The sequence below is a fragment of the Gorilla gorilla genome, chromosome 16 (genome assembly GCF_029281585.2).
Source record: "Gorilla gorilla gorilla isolate KB3781 chromosome 16, NHGRI_mGorGor1-v2.1_pri, whole genome shotgun sequence".
NCBI lineage: Eukaryota > Metazoa > Chordata > Mammalia > Primates > Hominidae > Gorilla > Gorilla gorilla.
The window spans coordinates 86,266,377-86,287,640 of NC_073240.2; the positions used below are offsets into that span (position 1 = coordinate 86,266,377).

The following is a 21,264-nucleotide window of genomic DNA, read 5'->3' on the forward strand; positions in this document are numbered from 1 at the left end:
CTTGAGCTCCTGGTTTCAAGCAATCCACCTGAATTAGTCTGTTTTCATGCTGCTGTTAAAGACTTACCTGAGACTGGGCAATTTACAAAAGAAAGAGGTTTAAAGGACTTACAGTTCATATGGCTGGGGAAGCCTCACAATCATGGCAGAAGGTGAAAGGCACATCTCACATGGCAGCAGACAAGAGAAGAGAGCTTGTGCAGGGAAACTCCTTTCTAAAACCATCAGATCGTGTGAGTCTTATTCACTATCGCGAGAACAGCACAGGAAAGACCTGCCCCATGATTCAATTACCTCCCACCAGGTCCCTCCCACAACATATGGGAATTCAAGATGAGATTTGGGTGGGGACACAGCCAAACCATATCACCACCTGTCTCAACCTCTTGAGTACCTGGGACTACAGGAACATGCCACCATGCCCAGCTAAGTTTTTTATTTTTATTTTTATTTTTTTTAAGAGATGGGGGTCTTGCTATGTTGCCCAGGTTGGTCTTGAACTGCTAGTTTCAAGTGATCCTCCTGCCTCAGCCTCCTGAGTAGCTGGGATTATAGGCATGAGCCACCATACCCAGCCCTTCTATGTCATTTTAGCTTCTGTTATTTTGGATTATCTATGACCTGCAGCTGCAGCAAATCCTAACAGATAGAGAAACAGGTCTAAAGCCTTGGAGGATGCTGGGGTGTTGGAGATCCGCTTTGTTACGTTGCTACTTGTGCACATTGGGGAGCAGGTGTTAGTCCTGAAAAGTTAAATTGTTTTCCACACAGGTGCTTCAGGGGCTGCCTTGGGGGATGAGTGGCTGACATTATGGTAAACTTTCTACCCCCCACCTCACCAAAGGCTTCAGCCGGAGTGGTTCCTGCTCTCGCTTCCTTTAGCAAAAGAGTTTCCTTCCTAAAAAACAATTTGAAAGCCACTGGTTCTTAAAGGAATAGTGATGGCCTGACCCCCTGTCATGCTCTGACCCTCCCCTCCCAGCTATTTTGCCACTTCTTGCCAATTTACATATGAACTGCGCAAATTCATTCAGACACAGACATAATAGTGAACTTAGAAACCAAAAAGAAACAGGAAGTTAAATCCTAGAAAAAGTTGCATCAGCCTAAATCCCTAGGAGAGACTTGGCAGCAGACATTGTCCCTTGTAGCAGCCCCGTATGGGACTTGCTGCTACAGGGACCTCTCTGGGGGCCATCACCTTGGAAAGGGAACCTACGAGGCCCTGGGGTGTTGCATTATGTCCCAGGTGACTGTTGTTTCTAAGAAAGTGTCCCTGTTCCTGGAAATACTGGCTTCAGGTGCACCTGTGCAACCCAGGAATTGTCTGGGTTTGTGGGTGAGTCTGAGGGTAGACTGCCAGGCTAGGGAATGAATATGCAGTCAGGGTTAGGGACAGACGCACTAGACGCACTTCAGAGGCTCGGGCAAAAGAAGGGCTAAGATTTAGTGAATCTTGGAGTCAGGATTTCCTATCTGGTCCACTGTTGGTTGGTATGGAAGATACAAGCAGAGCCCTGTACTTGAGGAATCACTGGGGACCAAGACACCCAGGACAAGGGGCATAGTTTAGGGGATTTCTGAAGCCTGTACAGGTAAGCAGGGCTGGGCTATCTCTCCCAAACTCATCTGGCTAGAAACCATCTGGCCCATCTAACCCTTGAAGAGAGGACTTGTTGTTTCCCATCTCTGCCACTTCCTGGTTGAGCCTCAGTTTCCTCTTCTGCAGCATGGGGTAATAATAAAGCTTGCTTGATGGGTGTTGTGAGGGTGGGATGCAAAAATTCAGTCTGATGCCTGGTTTGGTGTGGCTTAGCTGGTTGTTCTGGCTCAGGGTCTCTCATGTTGCAGTCATCTGAAGGCCAGTGAACAACCAGTGTTCTAAGAAGGATGAGTGGGTGCTGGGCGTGGATACAGTGATCCACTCATGTCTTACTCAGTTCAGGGAAGTGCTCTTGGTGCCCACGCTCCACCCTCCAAGATTAAGTCAGTCCCTACTACGATACACACTCAGAGCTTCCTGTACATCACAGCACTCATCATCTTGTAATTATACGCTCGTGTGGTTGCATGATGTCTGCTTCCTGCACCAGATTATGAGCTCCGTGAAGTCAGGGGCTGTTTTGTCACCACTGTATTCTCAGTGATGAAAAAGGCATTCAATAAAGAGTACGCATTTTAAGAGATTCATCTGCAACCCTGGGTGTGACTAGGCCCAGCCTACTGCCTTGACTTTTCCAGCCGCACCGCCATTAAGGTCAGAATCTTCCCCTCCACAGTCTTCTCTTCAAGCAGGCTTGGGGACACTTACACAGGACACATCTCCCCTGACAAGAGAATGACAATTTTCCCATGGGACCTGGCAGGCCTGTGTCCTAGAACTTGGAGTGAATGATTCAGCCCAGCAGAGGGGACTTGAATCAGGAGGGGAGCCAGGGAGAAAAGGAGGGTCACTTTGGATTAAGAACTTTAAAAAGAGTGATTCACGATCGTTGCGGCTGACATTTAAAAAGCCTCACATACTTTTGGTAACCAGTGTGCTGCTTTGCATTTTGCCTCACATTTACCCTGGAATGAAGCAGTCCTCAGTTGCTCTGGGGTAGATCGTATTTCGTTTTCTGCTTCTCAAGTATCGGTGATGTTTGGCTCCTCAGTTTCCCATATTTAACTTATTGCCAAAGCTTATTTTCATGGGAGCTCTTGCACAGTGGAGACATTCTGGGCTTTGGTGTCAGGCAGGCCACGGTTGGCAACCCGACTTTGCCATCTGCTGCATGACCAAGGACAAATTACTTAACCTCTCTGTCTCCATTTCCTCTCCAATCAAGTAACGATGCTAATGCCAACCTGGCAGGGGTTTGGGGAGGTGTAAATGGGGATGATTCTGTGCAACCTCCAGCTTTAGCCAAAGCTATGGTGGGATTGTGGAAGGCAGGGGGAGAAGCATGTCTTGTGTGAGGGAGGAGAATGGGGAAGCCAGCAGGGCTCAGGTTTTGCTCTGTCCTACCCTAGTGCAAGTGTTAGTCTGAGTCCTCAAGAGAAAGTCTTGGGCTCCTTGTCCAGATATGGATTCTGTAAGACACAGGGCACAAATGGTGTAGCTTTAGGATGCAGGAGACAGTGTGGAATGCTTGGTGTGTTGGGGAGTCGGGGATTGTGAGGGAGGTCTTGGAAAAACCAAGACTCGGTTCCCTGGACGTGTGCTATTTCCCCACTGAGGCCTGAAACCCAGAGGAACTTCTGGGGCCTCAGCCTTTCCCATACCAGGAGTCAGTGCCTGGGGCCCAGCCATTAACAAGGTACAGGGCATCAGGGTAGGGATAGTGATGGGGTGATCTCACTACCTCCCCTTAGACACCCCCAGATATAATAGGGTGAAACCTTGTTGGAGGCTGGAGGCCTGTGTTAAGTAGATAGAGTAAGAACCAGAAAAATGTGGGTTCTGACTACTCCAGTAATCCCGGGTGAGGCATGGGTGACTTAGGTTCCATATGAGGGCCAACATAGTACTCAGCACTTACTGTGATTTTTGTTATTTTATTTCCCAATTGAGTATTTCTAGAATACAGTAGCAGTGACACATACTTTTTTACTTCAAATCTGGCCACTTTAGAGAACTCTTTCGTCTTAATGACTTTTGAGTTGATTCCCAGGCATCTTTGACATAAAGTCATGTCACCTGCAACTAAGGATGTTATCTCCAGTCCCAACATCTGCGTTCCAGTTTCTAAGTCATGTCTTATTGCACTTCTCAGAACATCTCGACAACATTAGATAATAGCAGCGATGGTTGTTGCCCCTCATTTTATTTCTAGTTCCATTAGTTATGTTCCAGTAAAGTGTTTCTTGCTCTTAGGATATTCAAAAGTACACCTGCCGAGTCCCAGCCCTGAGGAGTGTTTTCGTGCTTCATTGTTAAGTATCTTGGAGGCTCTCAGCTGGAAATAAATGCCCTTCATTTATTAAAGAAGCATCCTTATATTTTTAAGAGTCTTTGAAAAGAATGAGTTTTGTGTTTTATTAAGGACATCAGCTCTGGTTCTAAAACAAAACAAAACAAACCAACCTGTGTCTTTATCTGTAAAATGAGCTAAGAGGTATGGAGGAGCAGCAAAGGTAATAGAAACCACTTCACAGAGATGTTGAGGGTTAAATGAGCTAACACGTGCCAAGTGCCTGGCAGGGAGTCCAGCAGCATCAGGCTGGCAGGTGTCATCGCTGTCACAGGTCCCATCCGGGGCTGTCCTGACACACTGCTCCCCTCCTCCAGGCCAGGAGGCCCCAGGCTTCTCCCTTGCTCCTCCCCTAAAATGACATGGCCAGCAGGGATCCCAGGGGCCATTAGCCAAGTGCTCTTTTGGAATTTGGCTGAAAGCCACAGGCTGGGCAGTTGGGAGGCTGGATAGACTGGGATGAAGACCCCCAGGGAAAGGCCAAAAGCTGGAGGACCTTGGGTGTCCTGGCTGTGCCCATCCAGCTGTGGGACCTCAGCATGTCCCTGGGCCCCCGGATCCTTGTCGGGCCTGGCTCCAGGGTCTGGGCTCAGACACGGAGGCTGCAGGGTCAGAGAGCAGGGCCACATGAGGGTTTGGCGGTCCAGGAGGCCTTCTGAGGGAAGGGCCCTGGCAGTGTGTGCAGAGGCCTGGGATTGGGGTTGGGGTTGTTTAGCCAGCTGGAGTGCCCAGGAGGTGAGATGAGAGAGGCTGGGAGGGCCTGTGCTACTGGCTGCAGGTGGAGGATCGGCTGAGCCGAGCGGGGAGGCTGGAGTTTCCTACAGTTGTAGGGCTCTGTGCCCCCTCCCACCTCTCCTCCTCTCCTGGCCCTACCAAGGCTTCTCCCATGGGTCTCACAGGCTGCGCCCCCCTCCATCCTCCCGTCCCATCTCTAGCCATGGGTGGAGCCTGTGCCTGGATGACCCGCCTGCCAAGGACATCATTGACTTCCCATCAGTGCTGCCTGGGGTCCTCTATGATGTGAGCCACCAGTGCAGCCTCCAGTACGGGGCCTACTCTGCCTTCTGCGAGGACATGGATGTGAGTGGGGCCGGTGTGGGTGTGGGGGTGTGGGGACCCGGCAGGAGGGCTTACGGGACAGCTCTCACCAGCCTGTGGATGCCAGCCTGGGAGCAACCTCGTCTGGGCTGGGCTACGCCCCCGAGTGACACTGTGAGACGTCAAGTGGCCTGTGGGAGAGGCCAGGGATGGGCGGCCACAGACCCAGCTCTGAATTCTGGGTCAACCATGGACCGACTGTGACCCTTCGGGCAAGTCCCTTCGCCTCTCTGGAGCTGGCTCATAAGAGGGAAAAGGAACCCCTGTGGGGAGGGTCTATTTATCCTGGCGAAGATTGCCTGAAGTGATCTTCTAACAGGAGTGTTTCCAGAGGAGAGGCTGGGCCGGGAGAGGTGTGGACAGCTGGGGACCGCTCTGAGCAGTGCAGCCCCGGGCGCCCCACACCGCCACATGGTCTGGGGAGGAAGGTGGGAGCAGACACACAAGAAGGGACCTCTGGGGGTCTGTGGGCCCCTGCCATGTGGAGGGGTGCCCAGGGACCCTTGGGGACAGGGAGGGGGGCAGGGTGGGTGGCGGCACTGGGGAGGGGGTGAGGCTATGGCCCATGCCCTCCTCCTCGCAGAATGTCTGCCACACACTCTGGTGCTCTGTGGGGACCACCTGTCACTCCAAGCTGGATGCAGCCGTGGACAGCACCCGGTGCGGGGAGAATAAGGTAGGCGATGTTCCCAGTCCCGGCAGTGGATGTGTGAGAGGCCAGACCTCCTGCTGTGACCGGGCCCTGGAATCAGCCCTGGCTCACAGAGAGCCCCATACTCTCTGCAGCCCAAGCCCCCGTCTGCAAAGTGGAGGCATTGGGGCCAGGGCTTGATTCCATGATTCTCCAGGGTGTCTTCAGCTGAGTCAGCACGTGGGCTGTTTTACTCCCTGCTCAGCGCCTCCATGTGGCCTGGGTCACAGATGATTGTGATGATTGCGAGGGGGCCTCTCTCACCTTCCATCCTTCCCCTCTGTGCCTTTTGCAGCCTTCCCACCCACCTTGTTCTCACTAGGGTGAGGATGACTGATAGGCTTGGGGGTGGGGTGGCTCTACCTCCGTCTGTCTCAGTAGTGGTGTCTCAATGGGGAGTGCGTACCCGTGGGCTTCCAGCCCGAGGCCATGGATGGTGGCTAGTCTGGCTGGAGCGCCTGGTCCATCTGCTCACGGAGCTGTGGCGTGGGCGTACAGAGCGCCGAGCGGCAGTGCACGCAGCCTACGTGAGTGTGGGGCCCAGGGTGCCCTGGGCAGTGGGACAGAGGGACCCAGGCAGTCAGCCGATTGCAGGAGCTTGGCTCTGTCCCAGCCCCTGGCTCTTAGAAGTGTCCTCATAATGGTCAGTCTGAGTGTCCAGGCCACCTTGAGTCACTTTCAAGGAGTGTTCTGAGGGCTGACAGGGTCCCCACTGCTGACCCCTTTGCAGAGAGGGGGACACTGAGGCCCAGAGACTGGAGAGACTCAGCAGAGGCCACGTGGCAAAGCAGCTGCTGGCTGGAAGGAGGCAGGAGAGGGCAGTGGGGAAGAGCATGGGCCCCGGACCTTAGATGGCTCAGGGTTCGAATCCCCTCTTCACCCCTTCTCTGGGCCTCTGTTTCCCCACCTGTATAATAGCAGTGCCCATCCAGTAAAGTTGTAGTCAGGGGCAAATGCAGTTTATGCAGGCCAGCCCCTCAGCCCTGCAGCTCATCTGTAGTGGGCACTCAGCAGGAGGGGCTTGGTGGCCTCAGAGGCACAACAAGGGCCTGAGATGAGATGGAGCAGCTGGGAGGATGGGACAGCACTGAAGGGGTGGCCTGAGGTGAGTGACTTCACCTCTCTGGATCTCTGTTTCCCCATCTAAATGGGGGGGGCGCAGGGGGTGTGAAGATCTGGTGAGAAGCAGAGGCCAGTGGTACTGTAGACCGAGGCACTACCCGGCTGATCTTCACTTCAGGAGGCCACCCGGGGCAGGCATGGGGTTCACAGCCAGCCCCACCCAGGGCCCTGCGCTTACCCAAGACTGGCCTGTGCCCCTCCCTGCCTCCTGGCCTCCAGGTCTGAGCTGGGTGGGGGCCAGCGACCCTGGCCTAAATGTGGAGGATTTCAGGAGCTGTGCTCCGTCAGACCTTTCAGCTGGCTGGGGCCCTGGACGCTTCCCTTAGACCCGGGCTGGGGGTACTGCCACCAGGAGGAAGGCTGAGGACTCAAGGGCTCGTTAGGATGCTGGTGTCATGGGCTGGAGACTCGGAGTAGTCCCTCCAGCCAGTGCTAGTCATGCCTGCAGCTTGTCCCAGCTTCTCAACAGCCCTCTGCAGGGGCAGCCCCAACCCCACTTTATACATGAGGAAACTGAGGCCCAGAGGGTGGCCGAAGACTTGTCCACCATCACACAGCAGGTTGGGGGCAGAGCTCAGGCTTCCTGCTGCCACCTCCCCACAGGTCCTTACAGACAGGGAGGGTGTGTCTGGGCCACAGGGTGGGCAACCCAAGGGAGGGGAGCAGCGTGCACAAAGCTGGGCAGCAGGGATCTTGGGGTGTGGGTGCAGGAGGAAGCTGCTTGCTCTGGGCTGTGGCCATGCAGTAGCACTCACTGGGCCCTCACTGGGGTCCACCCCGGTTCTCCCCACAGGCCCAAATACAAAGGCAGATACTGTGTGGGTAAGCGGAAGCGCTTCCGCCTCTGCAACCTGCAGGCCTGCCCCGCTGGCCACCCCTCCTTCCGCCACGTCCAGTGCAGCCACTTTGACGCTATGCTCTACAAGGGCCAGCTGCACACATGGGTGCCCATGGTCAATGACGGTGAGTGCTGCCTCCCATGGAAACACTGAGACTCAGAGGGCGGCGAGCGGGGTGTGGGTCCAAGGTTACCCTGTGATGCGAGCAGGAGGGCCAGCCTCCACCCCAAGCCTGGGCCACTCCCACTGTCCCCTGGGGCTGCTGCTCGCCCCTAGCTCCCCAGTCTGCAGCCTTGCAGATAGCTACCAGCCCAGCCGGAGCCTCCAGCATGTTTGTGCCGCTTGGGAGCCTCCAGCCTGCCATGGATGTGTGTCACGGAGGGGTCTTCCTGGTGGCCTCCATACTCCTGCTCCAGCTGTTGCTGATGACTCTTCTACTTGAGCCCCCCAGTGAACCCCTGTGAGCTGCACTGCCGGCCCGCGAATGAGTACTTTGCCGAGAAGCTGCGGGACGCCGTGGTTGATGGCACCCCCTGCTACCAGGTCCGAGCCAGCCGGGACCTCTGCATCAACGGCATCTGTAAGGTGTGCCTGGTTAGGAAGAGGCTCTCCCAGCACTGCCTGCCCCCAGCCCCACTGGCGGGCCCCAGGTTCTCTCCTGGTCCTCCTCGGGCCACCCTCCCCATGCTCTACCATTGGGCTTCCCAGCCCCTACTCTCTATGACCTCTAAGGCAAAGCCCCTACCACGCCTCCTGGCACTGGGGACCCCCCCAGTCAGGCCTCGCCCCACTGCGTTTCCTTGGATGCCTGCACCAGCACCGCCCCAGCCAGGAAACCAGAGCCCAGGCAGTGGCTTGACCTCTTGCTGGCTGGCTGACCCCAGGCAGTGGTTTGCTCCCTGATAGAGGGGTTAAATGAGGTGGCACAGGTGACATGAAGGGCTCTGAGCCCCGAGGAGTAGCCCTCAGCATTTGGTAACAATTTATATTCTTATTTTTCATAACAACGATGGCCTCTCCTCTTTGCCCATGTCTCCAGCCACCTACTTGTCCTTGCTTCTTGCCCTCTAAACCACTGGGGTATCAAGGCCTGGGCTCCGAGGAGGACCAGGAGGGAGGTGCCAACCCCCAGTGCCTTTGACGTTGAAATTCCCTGCACGCGCTGCTCAGGAGCCCGTGGCGTGTCAGATCCCCTGCCTGCCCGCAGGCTTTGCAGAACTCTTCCCTTCTCTTGTCTCTTGTGATGCTCATGACATGCCTTTAAGGGAGGGGTGGGTCTCCCTGTCTCACATCTGAGGAAACTGAGGCTCAGGGAGGTAGAGAAGTTCACCTGGGTCAGAGGCACAGCTGGGGTGGGGCAGGGCCAGAGAGAGGCCTCCCGACCCCCACTCCCAGCTTTCTTCTCCTGACCCTGGCTGGCCCCTGGGGCTGAGGCGGGCTGGCCGCCAGCACCAGGGGCCTCCCCTCCTCGTGTGTTTCAGAACGTGGGGCTGTGACTTTGAGATTGACTCTGGCGCTATGGAGGACCGCTGTGGCGTGTGCCACGGCAACGGCTCCACCTGCCACACCGTGAGTGGGACCTTCGAGGAGGCCGAGGGCCTGGGTATGGGGTGGGACCACTGTGGGGAGGGGTGTGCTCTTCACCTGGTGGCCCCTTCCCCATCTCCCCCGGGCCCCTGTCCTTGGCCTCGTGGCCCCCACCCAGCCTAGAGATGGCTAAGCAGGGAGGGCTTGCTGGGGTGGATTCTTGCAGGAGTCAGGGGATCCCTGGCCCACATGCAGAGACCTGTCCCCATGGGGAGTCTTCCTGTCCCAGAGACCCCAGGCAGGGCCACCCCGACTTGTGTGTGGCCCCTGGGCCTTTCAAAGAATGGCCCTGAATCTTCTGAGACCCCAGCTCCATGCCCTCACCTCTGGTCTGTTTTGCACATGTTGCTGAAGTACTGACTGTGTGCTAGGCGATGAGGACATGCAGGTGAAGCGCTCAGTCCTGAAGGGGCACAGAACCTTCTGGTGTGATCAGTGCAGTGGAGGGAGGCCCAGAGGGCTGTGGGAGCACTGAGGAAGAAGGTCCTGGCCTGGGGAAGTCAGGGAAGGTTTCCTGTAGGAGGCGGAAGTTGAGCTGAATCATAAAACTCAGAAGAGATGGAAGGGGCATTCCAAATGGAGGAAAGAGCTTGCGCCAGAGCCCTGGAGGCAAGAAGGGAAGGCAGGGCCAGCTATGGGGCCTTGAGTGCCAGGCTGAGAAGCTTAGATTTCATCCCAGAGATGCAGTGCAGTGTGGTGGATAAAGCACTGGCCCTGGAGGCTGCTTATATTGCAGCAGGACGCTCATGCACGTTACTCTCCCTGTCTGCCTCGCTTTGCTCATCTGTAAAATGGGGATAATAATAGTACCATGCTATAGGGCCGTTACCCATGAGCTTACACATGGGAAGTGCTGAGAGTAGTGCCCGGCACGTGATGGGTGTGATGGAAGTGAATGAATAAAAGCAGGCCGCGTGGGGATGAGGAGGGTGTCCCAGGAGAAAGGCCTGGGCACTTTGGTTTTTTTTAGAAAGAGAACGCCAGCCGGCCCTTAGAGTAGGGGATGGATCCAGCCTTATGATGAGACCAGTTTAGGTCCCCAAGAGAGGAGTGACGGGGCATGGCCACGGGGTCAGGATTTATGGCACCTCCGCAAGGTTTTGGCGACCCATGACAGATCCGAGCAATTTGGGGAGCTCAGACTTTAAAGCTAACGGCGAAATCTTTGGCATCAGCAGGCGGAGGCAAGTGGGGAGAGATGTGAGGGGAGCAGGTGGGGATAAGCAAGCTTCTCACCCCGGGCACAACCCTTGCCTGACAGGGTATGTGGACGTGGGGCTGATCCCAGCCAGCACACGTGAGGTCCGCATCCAGGAGGTGGCTGAGGCTGCCAACTTCCTGGCACTGCAGAGCGAGGACCCAGAGAAGTACTTCCTCAATGGTGGCTGGACCATCCAGTAGAACGGGGACTACCAGGTGGCAGGGACCACCGTCACATACGCACGCAGGGGCAACTGGGAGAACCTCACGTCCCCGGGTCCCACCAAGGAGCCTGTCTGGATCCAGGTGCCTGCCTCCCGAGGCCCAGGCGGGGGGAGCAGAGGCGGAGTCCCCAGGCCCAGCACCTCCCATGGTAGGTCTCGTCCTGGAGGAGTGAGCCCTGGGTTAGTCACAGAGCCTGGCTCTGAGCCAGACCCTCCTGCTGAGGCCTCTACCTCGGTTTCCCCATCTTTAAAATGGCCCAACTGTGTAGCTGCAGTTCACAGAGGTGGCTGGGGTCAGCTCCTTTAAGACTGGGTGGATGGAGAAGACACCTCGTGCTCACGGGCCCCCGCCTGCCCACCCAGCTGCTGTTCCAGGAGAGCAACCCTGGGGTGCACTACGAGTACACCATCCACAGGGAGGCAGGTGGCCACGGCGAGGTCCCGCCGCCCGAGTTCTCCTGGCACTATGGGCCCTGGACCAAGTGTACAGTCACCTGCGGCAGAGGTGAGAAGTGGGGCAGGCACAGCCCCACCAGCAGGGGCTTCATCTCTGGACAGGGACACTGGCTTCAGCTCCCAGCTCACTGCTGGGCCACCATGGGTTTAGAAGTTTGCTTCTCTGAGCCTCAGTTCCCCATCTGTGAGATGAGGCTAGCAACCACCCCATGCCCCAGGCCCACTGGGAGGGTAAATGGATGAGGCAGGTGGGTGCTGGCTCGCGGCGTGTGCTCAGTGTGCTGCAGCTCTTGGCGTTCTCCCTTCAGTGGACACAGCTCCCCCTTGATTTTGTCCTTGCTCAGCTCCGGCAGGTTTTGTGCCTGCATTTCTGCTGCGTCCCGGAGACCAGTCCAGTGGCCCCTCACCACGCTGACTTATTTCCCTGAACTATTTATGAAAAGTAGGGCAATTTCATTAACTCCGACTCTTCCTCCCCATATTTCCCTCAGTCTCTCCCCATGCTCCTCAGTCTCCCCTCTGCCCCTCCGTCTCCTCCCATACCCCTCAGTCTCCCCCCATACCCCTCGGTCTGCCCCCATACCCCTCGGTCTCCCCCCAATACCCCTCAGTCTCCCCCCATACCCCTCGGTCTGCCCCCATACCCCTCAGTCTCCCCCCATACCCCTCAGTCTCCCCCCATACCCCTCAGTCTCCCCCCATACCCCTCAGTCTCCCCCCATACCCCTCAGTCTCCCCTCTGCCCCTCCGTCTCCTCCCATACCCCTCAGTCTCCCCCCATACCCCTCGGTCTCCCCCCATACCCCTCAGTCTCCCCCCATACCCCTCGGTCTGCCCCCATACCCCTCGGTCTCCCCCCAATACCGCTCAGTTACCCTCCGGCCCTCCAGTACCCCCGACGCCCCTCAGTCTTCCTCCCCCGGCTCGGTCTGCCCTGCTGTTCCTCGATCTCCCCACACCTCAGTCTCCCCCTTTGTCTCTTAGTCCTCCCCTTTCCCCCTCAGTCTTCCCATCGTTGACACTCAGTATCCTCAGGGTCTCAGAATCGGGAATCTGAGATACAGACATTTGAGCATTCCTTCAAATGCTATTATGATGACAAAGTGAAAATGGAGAACTGGGCAGATACCTTCCAAAGCTAGGAAACCCATTTTATCTAATACAGCTGTCTTTATTTTATTTTATTTTATTTTGTTTTATTTTGTTTTATTTGTGATGGAGTCTCACTCTGTCGCCCAGGCTGGAGTGCAGTGGCGCGATCTTGGCTCACTGCAGCCTCCGCCTCCCAGGTTCCAGCAATTCTCCTTCCTCAGCCTCCCGAGTAGCTGGGATTTACAGGCACGCACCACCATGCCTGGCTAATTTTTTATTAGTGGTAGAGGTGGGGTTTCACCATGTTGGCCAGGCTGGTCTTGAACTGCTGACCTCAGGTGATTCGCCCGCCTTGGCCTCCCATAGTGCTGGGATTACAGGTGTGAGCCACTGTGCCTGGCCTAATACAGGTGTCTTTAATTGGACAAACGTGAAAACCAACAAATACATTTGCAGCGCTAGACATTTGGGGAATTGTCTTTCAGCAAATTGGCTGCTTCGCAGGTGGACCACTTAGGAGCGTCTGCAGAGGCAAGTGCCCTGTGGTGGCTGGAACAGACAGGGGTTCTTTGTCTCAGGCAGGAAGTCCCAGGTGCACAGTCCAAGCTGGCGGGACCTGGAGCTGACTGGCCCTCAGCCACACCATCCTTGCCATAGCAGCCTCCCCTCCACTCCTGCTTGCCACAGATGGTGTCCTCCCTTCCAGGGCTCTTGCAGTGTTCTAGGCAAGAAGGAGAGAGGAAAGGGCTGACTCCCAGCGAGGGACTTGTGCCTTTTTCTCCTGAGCCAGGACTGTGTCCCAGACCCCCCTAGTTGCAAGGGAGCGGCAGTGGGGTGTGTTTTCAGCAGGTCCCACTGCTGCCTTGAACAAAATCAGACTCTGTTGGTGAGGAAAGAGGGGGATGGATGTGGGACTGGCAGCTCAGGGGAGGGACAACTTACTCTTGGGACCACGGGGCAGGGGGTGGAGCAGAGAAGGCAGAGCCACCAGCAGACGGGATCCTGCAGCTGGGCCTCAACAGGCAGTATGGAAGTGAGTGTCCAAGGTGAGGAACGTGGCTGTGCAAAGTCCCCAGGTTGGACAGTGGCAGAGGATGTAAAGGACTGGAGCAGTGCCAAGGCTGGTGTGGGGATGGAGAGCAGGGGCTGTCCATTGATGCCCCATTTCTTGTCCAGACATTCTCTGAGCCATTGGGAAGGGTGTGGATGGTGGGACCGTGTGTCAGCGGCCCCTGGACACACTGGGCCCTGAAGGCTCAGGCAGCGGCTCCTCCAGCCACGAGCTCTTCAACGAGGCTGACTTCATCCCGCGCCACCTGGCCCCACGCCCTTCACCCGCCTCATCACCCAAGCCAGGCACCATGGGCAACGCCATTGAGGAGGAGGCTCCAGAGCTGGACCTGCCGGGGCCCGTGTTTGTGGACGACTTCTACTACGACTACAATTTCATCAGCTTCCACGAGGATCTGTCCTACAGGCCCTCTGAGGAGCCCAATCTAGAGCTGGCGGGGACAGGGGATCGGACGCCCCCACCACACAGCCGTCCTGCTGCGCCCTCCACGGGTAGCCCCGTGCCTGCCACAGAGCCTCCTGCAGCCAAGGAGGAAGGGGCAACGGGACCTTGGTCCCCGAGCCCTTGGCCTAGCCAGGCCGGCCGCTCCCCACCCCCACCCTCAGAGCAGACCCCTGGGAACCCTTTGATCAATTTCCTGCCTGAGGAAGACGCCCCCATAGGGGCCCCAGATCTTGGGCTCCCCAGCCTGCCCTGGCCCAGGGTTTCCACTGATGGCCTGCAGACGCCTGCCGCCCCTGAGAGCCAAAATGATTTCCCAGTTGGCAAGGACAGCCAGAGCCAGCTGCCCTCTCCATGGCAGGACAGGACCAATGAGGTTTTCAAATGATGAGGAACCCGAGGGCTGCGGAGCACCCCACCTGCCCCCGAGACCCAGCCCCACGCTGCCCACTTTGTACCCGGTCAGCAGCACCCACTCCTCTCCTAGTCCTGACGTGGCGGAGCTGTGGACAGGAGGGACAGTAGCCTGGGAGTCAGCTCTGGAGGGTGGCCTGGGGCCTGTGGATAGTGAACTGTGGCCCACTGTTGGGGTGGCTTCTCTCCCTCCTCCTCCCATAGCCCCTCTGCCAGAGATGAAGGGCAAGGACAGTCCCCTGGAGCCGGGGACTCCCACCTTCCCAACCCCAGGACCAGGCTTATGGGACCTTCAGACTGTGGCAGCATGGGGGACCTTCCTCCCCACAACCCTGACTGGCCTCGGGCACACGCCTGAGCCTGCCCTGAACCCAGGACCCAAGGGTCAGCCTGAGTCCCTCAGCCCTGAGGTGCCCCTGAGCTCTAGGCTGCTGTCCATGCCAGCTTGGGACAGCCCTGCCAACAGCCACAGAGTCCCTGAGACCCAGCCGCTGGCTCCCAGCCTGGCTGAAGCGGGGCCCCCCGTGGACCCGTTGGTTGTCAGGAATGCCAGCTGACAAGTGGGAAACTGCAGCGAGGCAAGTGGCGTGGGCTGGGCGGGCAGGGAGTTTGCGCAGGACCTTGGTGACTGTTTCCTCATCTGAAAATGAGCAGAGTGGGACACAGGCGCCGTCTGTCTCGCCTTCCTTGGGGCGGGGGTTCCCAGGAATAGGGGAATGAGGGGACCTGGGGCCCATTCCTGGGCAGCACAGGGGGCCTCAGGGAAGGCAGGGGCAGGCACACTCTGGCAGCACAGCATGCCCCAGGATGGAGCTGGCTCAGACAGCTGTGCAGTGGGGAGGGTCCCTGTGTGGCCGCCAGGCCCAGTCCTGCCCAGCAGGCAGCAGCTTCCCTGAGGCTCTGCCTGGCTCCTCCAGGCTGGACTCAGCCCACTGCTACCTGGCTCCTCCAGGCTGGACTCAGCCCACTGCTACCTGGCTCTGCCCTCAGTGGCTCCACCCTCCTTTGGCAGTGACCTGCAGACGTCTGAGCTGCATGAAAGAAGCTGGCTAGTGTCCCCTCCCTGGGTCCCCAGATGGTCACTGCAGGAGAAGCAAGCTTCTGTTCAGATTCCTAATTTTGGGGTGGGAAGGGGCAGGCTGAAGCCCACAGGGCTTGTTTTGCGCGGGGATAGCCAGCGATTTGGCTGCTGGTACCAGGACCCAGCCTTCCTTCCCTGGTGCCTCTGGGAAGCGACGAGGCTGGTCAGGGGTGCCCACAGGGTCTCCTCCCCCGAACCTCTGCACCAATGACACTGGAACACAGGCCCTTTGTCCCATGTGAGCAGGGACGGCTGGTTGCTGGGGGGATTTGACTTTTCATTCTCATGGTCTTCCTGGGAGGTGGGTGGAGGAGCCTATTTTGCAAATAAGGAAACTGAGGCCCAGAAGAGGGCCCCTGTCTTGCTGAGGTCTTGCTAGCCTAGGTGGGTAGTTTCCTGGCTGTGGAGGCCTGGTGAGGATGGGATCTGCCTGGCTTTCACGGGTCTGTGCCCCGTAGTGCTCCACCACCTGTGGCCTGGGTGCCCTCTGGAGGCCGGTGCGCTGTAGCTCCAGCCGGGATGAGGACTGCGACCCCGCTGGCTGGCCCCAGCCTGCCCGCCGCTGCCACCTGTGGCCCTGTGCCACCTGGCACTCAGGCAACTGGAGTAAGGTGCATGAGGATGGAGCCAGGACAGGCATCCCCAGGGCATGGGGTGGAGCCCTGGTTCCCCACGGCCTGTGTTCCGAGAGCGGCAGGGAAGGGGAGGGCTCCAGGCTGCATGTCTATGTGCCTGATCGCACCGGATTCCGAATCTCTTGGGAGTCATCTCATCTTTGTCTGGCTTGGCCTGTCTCCTTTCCTCTGTATCTTTGACCCCATCTGGGCTTGTTCCTCCCTTTCTCTGTCTGTCCCAGCCCATGGCAGCCCCTGGCCATGCCACCTTTTGCCTGGGGCCTGCCAGCCTTGGCCTCTCGCTGGGGCTCTTCAGGGATTTGCCCCCGGCTGGGGCGTGGGTCTGATGCCTTTCCTGCCACACGCCTCACGGGGTCATGCCTGTGGGCCTGCACGTGGGGATGTGTCCACACAAGTCTCTCGGTCCCCAGTGCTCCCACAGCTGTGGCAGAGGTTCCTCAGTGTGGGACATGCAGCACGTGGACACATGGGACCTCCGGCCACTGTGGCCCTTCCATTGTCAGCCTGGACCTGCCAAGCTGCCTGTGCACTGGCCCTGCGGGGCCCAGCCCTGCCTCAGCTGGTACATGTCTTCCTGGAGGGAGGTGAGGCCTGGGCGTTGAGTTGGGGGGAGGGGACACCCTCAGACCCTGGCTGTGCCCTGACTCCTTCCCTGCCCACCCAGTGCTCCGAGGCCTGTGGCGGTGGTGAGCAGCAGCGTCTGGTGACCTGCCCAGAGCCAGACCTCTGCGAGGAGGCACTGAGACCCAACACCACCCGGCCCTGCAACACCCACCCCTGCACACAGTGGGTGGTGGGGCCCTGGGGCCAGGTGAGCCAGGCTGCGGGGGGGAGCAGGGAGCAAGTGCTTGGTAGCGCCTGGTCAGTCCTGGGTTGGGTGAAGGAGCTGTGGAGTGTGTGCTGTGAGCCAGGCTGTCTGTGGCCCCTGCACATGCAGCAGTCACTGGACGAAGCCCTGCCATGCTGGTGCTCACACCTGCCAGGGAGAAACAGACAAGGAAAGGGCACGTGTGCTGTGATGTCAGGGAAGGCCTTCCGAGGAGGGGTCTGGGGTTGAGACCCGAGGGAGGAGTCAGTGATGCCAAGGACAGGGATCGAGGGGAGAGCAGGTGTGAAGTCTGAGGCAGGAATGATGAGCTTGGGGAGATCAGGGAGCCCAGCAAAGGCCAGCGGCAGAAGGGGGCAGAAGCGGGGCCTCGGATGGGCAGGACACCTTCTGCTGGGCCTGTTTGGAACTGAGGGGTTCAGAAATCTCAGATTTGGGCCCTGAGCTGGGTCCGGGAGTCAGCTGGGCCAGCGTTTGAGTCTTTGTCCGACTGGCTGCTGAGTGACTCTGGGCAGGTTGCTTTGCTTTGCTGGATCAGTTTTCTCATCTGTAAAATTGGGACGCTTTGGGAGAGGAGGGTCAGGAGGATTAAATGGAGGAACGCAACAAAGCACAGGGCCGGGCACAGCACGACACTGGCACAGACTCAGCACATGTTTAGGGCTTTCAGACCTGCACCTGTTAACAGCAAAGCCTGGCGGGCGGGGCCCCGGCTGTGAAATTGTCTCCACCCCTCCTGCCCATGGGCTGCGGCACGTCCTCTGCCCTGTCCCTCGGGAACAGCGGTGTCTCGCCCACGTCTCTGCTCACTGCTGCATCAGGGCTCCATCCCGGGGCCCCTGCCCAGGCCTCTCAGGCATGTCCCGTGTGAGGGGCTCACTGCCCTGCCGCCCCAAGGGCTGTCGCATGGTTCTCATGCCCCTTCCTTCTGCAGCAGCCGATCCCACAAGTGAGAGTGGGGTTCCAGCACCAAGTGGGCTCTAGGAATGGGAACAGGTCCTCCAGGAGGCACTGAGAGAGCGGCTGGGAGCAGGGGCAGGCCAGTCAGGCACAGGGTGCAGGGACGGCTTCCCAGAGGAGGTGTCCCTGCCCCCACTGCTAGGGCTGGCCCTGGAGACACTCATTCCTCCCCTGCTCCCCCCAGTGCTCAGGCCCCTGTGGTGGTGGCATCCAGTGGTCACACACTGGTCAAGTGTGTCAACACCCAGACGGGGCTACCCGAGGAAGACAGTGACCAGTGTGGCCACGAGGCCTGGCCTTGTGAGCTCCCGGCTATGTGGCACCGAGGATTGTGAGCCCGTCGAGCCTCCCCGTGAGTCCCCCGACCCCAAGCTCTCTGCTGAAGTGAGGTGGGGCGGGAAGGGTGATGGGGAAATTGGGTCTTCAAACCATTGCACCCGCGGCACCGGCTGGCTCCATCTGTAGTCTGGGATCAGGAGCCACTGAAAATCCTGATGCCACAGGATCCCATGCTGGAGGCTGGGCTGTGCTGGGAGTCAGTCAAGAGGAGTCCCAGCTACACAACATCCCGCAGGCAGCTTTCTGACCTCCGGTGAGTAGAGGGAGTGGCCTTGGCCCCTGATTTGCTGTGTGAACCTGGGTAAGCTCTTTCCCCTCTGGGTCTCAGTCTTCCCACAGTGAGACCGGGGATGTCCCTGAAGCTGTGTGAAAACTGGCCCTGGGTGAGTCCCTGTCCCCTCCCCAGCCCTGGCCTGTCCATTCCCTGGCCAGAGGACTGCCTAGAGTGAACAATGGAACCACAGGAAGGGCCTCCCTTCCAGGGTCCTGCTAATCCCAGTGGTGGGGGGTTTCCTGGCCAGCTGGGTCCTGGTGGAAGGGCCTGAGCTAGAGGTGGTTCTGGATATCCCACCCCCCCGCCTCCAACACACACACACACACACTCACACACTTCCTGCAGCCCCAGCTGCTCTCAGCAGTGCTGAGGGCAGGAAATGGGGTGGCCCTGGAGTGTCACCTGGGCTCCCCTCACCAGCTGTGTGGACTTGGGCTCCATTTCCCTCTCAGGGCCTTCATGTGCTGAATAAAGGGGCTGCCAAGCCCCATCCTTGCATAAGTGAGGTCTGGGCATGAAGGGCGCAGCACTGCGTGGGGATCCAGGTGGTGCTCAGGGAAGGCGGCTTTTTCCCCTCCCCCAAAGCCACTGTCATCCCCAATTGCAAGGTCAGGGAGAGGGCCTGGGGCTGACCCTGCCAGTCTAAGGAATCCAGGAGCTGTGGCCTGAAGAGCTGCGGCCCCTGTGCTATTGGCTGTCTGCCCCCTGACCCTAGGACAGAGTCCTCAGCCACAGCCCTCAAGCTGGCATTCGGGGCCCCCTGCAATCTCCCCAGTCTGCCTTCTCCCCTTGTCCAATGCAGCCTTCTCTACCTGCGCTGGCTCCTGGGCAGCCCTCATTTGGGCTCAGAGTGGCCCCTGCCATGCCTCGCTGCCATGCCTTGCTACCCTGCCTCTGGCAGGGGTGGCCTTCCTGCCACAAACCCCGTTACCTCAAGGCCAAGTGGCAGTGCCCCCACCCTGTCCTGCCTGCCCTCAGCACGCACCCAGCCAGCATCTCAGAGCACTCCTGTGTGCTGCCTGAGCTGGGTGCTGGCATCACATCTCTCGCCTTCATGGCTGGAGCTGGCCACAGGGAGTGGGGTGGTTATGATCCCAGGGGATGAGGACCAGATGGGGCAGAGAACAGGAACTGAGGCCCCTGGGGGCCTAGAACCAAGGACAGATGGCCCAGGAGGCTCTGGGCTTGCAAGGTCTCCCAGGGGCGGGTATGAGTGGGCTGCAGGGAGTGGGCTATGGGGGCTGGTTAGGTGGCTGAACTAGAAGCTGTCCCAAGTGAGGAGTTTTCTGCCACCAGTGAACAGTGGAGGGGCAGCTGGGAAGGTGTCTTGGACTTTGAGACCTGGAATTCCCAGGATGTTTTGCTGGTCTGTGGGACAGTTGGCAGGACGGGGGAAAGCCGGGAAACTCCAGAGTGTGCGGTCGCTGCAGTGACACAGCATGGCCACATCCGTTTGCTGTGGAGGTGGGGTTGACAGAGGAGGGAACCGAGGCCCAAGAGGTGAAGCAGCTTGTCTGAGGTCACCCCGGGCGACCAGGATGCAGGCCTGCAGATGTGCACTTTGGAGCTCTGCCTGGAGCTGGGGTGGAGGAGCCTGCCTGCTGCCTCGTGCCCTCTGCCGGGCCTGAGGGATGTCCCTGGCACAGGGCTGGCTGCTGTCCTCCCGCTCTTCCTCCCCAGGGAGGTCTGCTGGAGTAAGCAGGGCCCAGGCGGCAGGTGGGGGCTGTCAGCAGTGGCAGTGGCATCAGGAGCAAGGCCAGGAGGCTGGAAACAAGCCACTTCCCAAAATGGCTCTGATAACCACGGGGCAGGAGGGCCCAGCCAAGCCTCAGCCCTGACAAGCACAGCCTGCAGCCGGCCTCCCTCCCCACTGGGCCTGGGCTTAGTCCCTGGTTTCCGCTGACAGCCTGTAGGGCCCACTCTCTCTAGGCTTCGTGGCCCACCTGGGAAGTGGGAGGCTGGCCTGGGAGATGGGACCTGTGAGTCAGAACCCGAGGCTGTGTACAGCCCCTGTGGCTGGAGGTGGTCACGGAGGTCTGGCAGGACAGATGCACTGGGGCAGGGGGCGGTGGCGGGAGTCGGGGGCAGAGGCCGCTGCAGGTTGGCAGGAGGCCCCGGGACCGCAGTTCTGTGCCAGGATCTGTCGGGGAACACCAGGGGTGAGCAAGGATGGAGATGGGATGGCAGGGCGTCGCCCTGGGCAGGCTCTTTAACAGGCATGTGAGGGGGTCAGGGTGGGGTCTCAGGACCTTTCCTCCAGAAACCTCAGCCCAGCAGCGCCCGTTCTCGAGTCCTGGGGTCGGCCGTGAGTAGGTGGGACAGAGACACCAACAGTTGGAGACCTGCAACTCCGGTTTGGGAGCCGCTCCAAAATCCGGGGCTCTCTGCTTGGTGGGGAGCTGCTGGAGCCTCCTTAAGGTGGTTGGGGTGGGGAGCCAGGTTCTGGGTACCCCAAACCACTGGTTCTGATGCCTCTCTGCCCCCCCACTCCAGGCTGTGAGCGGGACCGCCTGTCCTTCGGGTTCTGGGAGACACTGCGCCTACTGGGCCGCTGCCAGCTGCCCACCGTCCGCACCCAGTGCTGCCGCTCGTGCTCTCCACCCAGCCACGGCGCCCCCTCCCGAGGCCATCAGCGGGTCACCCGCCACTGACGGTGCCAGGATGCACAGACCGACCGACAGACCTCAGTGCCCACCACGGGCTGTGGCGGAGCTCCCGCCCCCTACGCCCTAATGGTGCTAACCCCCTCTCACTACCCAGCGGCAGGCTGGGGAGCTCCTCCCGCTCGAAAAAGGTATTTTTTTCTTCTAACAGTTTGTGTAACATTTATTATGATTTTACATAAATGAGCATCTACCATTCTAAAGCACAGTGTGACTTCGTCTTGGATTTGGGGAATCTTAAAAGTGAGAAACTCTTCCCCCGACCCCTCTGCCCAAAACTCCACCGCTGCAACACCT

General features: G+C 58.8%; 1 protein-coding gene across 1 annotated transcript; it reads left to right on the forward strand.

Moving 5' to 3' along the window:
- Positions 1 to 4,099: 4,099 nt before the first annotated feature.
- Positions 4,100 to 21,256, forward strand: LOC115933405 (A disintegrin and metalloproteinase with thrombospondin motifs 7-like). Its single transcript, XM_063698742.1, is given in 20 exon segments — positions 4,100 to 4,116; positions 4,889 to 5,033; positions 5,635 to 5,727; positions 6,124 to 6,269; positions 7,658 to 7,827; positions 8,155 to 8,290; positions 9,185 to 9,306; positions 10,552 to 10,796; positions 11,078 to 11,410; positions 11,981 to 12,097; positions 12,748 to 12,793; positions 13,451 to 14,159; positions 14,161 to 14,767; positions 15,729 to 15,881; positions 16,316 to 16,489; positions 16,570 to 16,716; positions 17,876 to 17,905; positions 17,907 to 17,990; positions 17,992 to 18,043; positions 20,798 to 21,256. Coding segments are annotated over 20 exon segments (3,684 nt in total). The 3' UTR covers positions 20,956 to 21,256.
- Positions 21,257 to 21,264: the final 8 nt, after the last annotated feature.